Here is a 2,783-nt window from a genome sequence, read left to right as displayed (position 1 = left end):
TGGCTAATATGCAGAGTGTCCCCTTGGGAGTTCAACCAGGAGAATGGGAGTTTGTTCGCTCGCTATGATGTGTGCTGACCACCAGGGGATGGTGCAGAACATAGTGGACAACCTGTGGTAGCGGTGGGGTGCCAAGGGAGCCAGGGAAGGAAGAGGAGGTGGGAGGGAACCACATGGTAGCAGTATATGGGCAGCGAGGGATGGAGAAGGTGGGGAGGCGGGGAGGCAGGGAGATGGGGAACCTGATGGGTCCTGATCACCAGCCAGGCCTAGGTACCCTATCCGTGCACGAATTTTGTGCAGTGGGCCTCTAGTTATTAGATAAGATGGGTTCAGAGTTTCATTTAGGAAAGATGGAAAAAAATTCAAGGGATGGATGGTGGTGATGGTTGCATAACAACGCGAATATACTTAATGCCACTGAACTGTATACTTAAAAGTGGTTAAAATTTGTAAATATTTTGTTATGTATATTTAACACAGGTTTTTAAATGATAATGTAAAAAAATGGTTAAAATGGTAGCTTTGTGTTATCACAATTTTAGAAAAAGAACATCAAAGACAGCTTTTAAGGGGAACAGAGACCTCTAACTGGCAGCCTGTGGCTCATTTAGTTTAGAGCAGCAATTCAACTTCATTGGCTTAAGGCCTGTCATTTTATGGGATCTAGGGGCTTGTGGGTCCCCCAAGTCCTTTTAATACCAGCTGGTATAGCTACTACCTCTTCCTCTGAGTTACTGCCCAGGTGCCCAGTAGATCTCCCCAGGGGCAGGGCCAGAGTAATGGGTCTTCTCTGCCCAAGATAGTAATTTTCCATTCTGGTCCTGCCTCAGCTTCTCAGCAGGGTTTGGACCTTGTTTCTTGGTTTGGGGGAGCACAGCAGGTATCCTGGGCCTGTGCCACCAGCAGCTTATTTTCCCGCCCCAGAGAGCTGAGCACCATGAGGAAATTTCCACAGCTTTCTCGACTCCCTCCGTGTTCTCAGGAGTGACTTATCCTCTGTTCTCTGTAGGTTTTCTTTTCCTCTGCCTGCAGCATTGCTGTGAATGCCACCCTGAGGCAGAAAGCTGAAAAGTTCCAAGCTCACTTGACCAAGAAGTTTCGGTGGGACTTTGCAGCGGAGCCTGAGGACTGTGCCCCGGTGGTTGTGGAGCTCCCCGAAGGGGTAGAGATGGGCTAACTGGGAGTGCTCTCAGCTGGGAAGACCCCTTCCCACCCAGCTGCAGCCTGACCTCTCTGCTCACCCCTTCACCTGGACCTGCCGGGACAGCAGCCCCATCAGGTTCTGCAGAGATGGAGCCAGAATTCCCTCCTTCACCACTACATAACATTCCTTCAGTGCCAAAGAGGCTGTCCCATCCTGAAGGCACATTCGTGGGCCTCCCCATCAGCCTGGCCTTGGTGCTAACCTGACTTCCAGATGGACTCTTACAGAAGCTCTTGGGAGAGACCTGCCTCTGCAGCAACCTACTTTCTTCTGAATGAGAACTGACTGCGTATTCCACAGGATGGTTGGAAAGAAAGAAACCCTGGACTGCCAAGGGGTGTGAGATGTCAGTTGGTGACTTTTAAGTTAAACAGAGGACAGAGGGAGATGAGCCAGAATTTCAACCTGCCTCTTGTTGAATGGGAATACATCGCAGAAAACTCAGGAGCCCCAGCCTGGGGAGGGCGTAACACAGAAGACAGTTGGGTTGCATCTGACAAGTCATCAGCTTTTGTTTTTCCATCTAAGTTCCTATCTCCTGTCCAGAGGTCCCACCGGGTAATCCCAAGACTGTTGTGGCCCTGACTTCAGGGGCCTTGTGAATGCCGTGCCTCTCCTACGTGTTCTACTCTGAGACCGCAGACCCAGAGTGGGAACTGGCAACTCTCCTCTCCTGTGTGGCCCTGTTGCTCAGCAGAGCCGCCATGGCTGTTCCTGATGACCCGGAGGTTCCACAAGAGAAAGGTTCTTGCTCTGGGCAGGCTTCTCAGCCCTGTTGGAGTTCTGTGCCTTTATTCAGGCTCTAGAGATGACTGGTCAGCCCAGATTTTTCCATTCCTGCCGGGGAGCTTTCAGCCACAAGAGGAATGATGCTCACGTTGCCTGGGAGTCCTGAGGGCATGCCCTTCAGGCACGCAGGCCCCTCATCCTGACCTCGAGCTGTACTATGATCAGAGTCCCTGTGCTGTTTTCCAAGGCTGCAGCTCACACCAGGTTTCTAAATGAGAATTCCTTCTGGTTCCACTTGTTTCCTTGGAGATGTTTTTCCAGGAGCATAATGTACATTAAAGTCTTTGAGTTGAGACTAAATCCCCTTGTGTGAGTCTCTTTTGCAGTTAATCTGCCCAGATCCCAGAGCAGCCAGGCCACTGTCCATAAACACACATCTCCTCCCTACCGAGCACCAGGACACACTCACCCAACCTCTGCAGGCTCAGAAGGAGGCAAGCAGCCAGCGTTGCCTCGTGTTACCATTGGGGCTTCTGAGACAGAAACACCTGGCAGGATTGAGGCCCTGTATCTGTATAATAACCAGAAGTTTCACCTTCTGTGAATTTGCTGTTCTTTTCCTCCCCAAAGCCCACTTATCATAAGTACTTGGGGAGCTTGTTAAAAGTGTGGATTCTGAAAGAATGAAGTTCTGATCTATGCTACACCATGGATGAACTTGGAAAACGTGCTGAGTGAAAGAAGCCAGACATACAAGGACACATTATGATTCCATTCATTTGAATTGTCCAGAATAGACAAATCCATAGAGACAGATTAGTTATTGTCAGGGACTGGGAGAAGGGAA

General features: G+C 50.0%; 1 protein-coding gene across 3 annotated transcripts in view; it reads left to right on the top strand.

Annotated features, from left to right (window-relative positions):
• The window catches only part of AAR2 (AAR2 splicing factor homolog), a 19,820-nt gene extending 17,524 nt beyond the window's left edge, over positions 1-2,296 (top strand). For all 3 annotated transcript variants that reach the window (XM_006764529.2, XM_015564453.1, XM_006764530.2), the window contains one exon: positions 1,013-2,296. In XM_006764529.2, coding sequence (XP_006764592.1) covers positions 1,013-1,180 — 168 coding nt within the window. In that variant the 3' untranslated portion in view covers positions 1,181-2,296. The remainder of the gene's footprint in view (positions 1-1,012) is intronic.
• The last annotated feature ends 487 nt before the right edge of the window (positions 2,297-2,783 follow it).

Source organism: Myotis davidii, unplaced genomic scaffold, assembly GCF_000327345.1.
Source record: "Myotis davidii unplaced genomic scaffold, ASM32734v1 scaffold38, whole genome shotgun sequence".
In the NCBI taxonomy this organism is placed as follows: domain Eukaryota; kingdom Metazoa; phylum Chordata; class Mammalia; order Chiroptera; family Vespertilionidae; genus Myotis; species Myotis davidii.
Note: the sequence above shows the minus strand (reverse complement) of the source record. Positions and strands in the feature narration are given on the sequence as shown.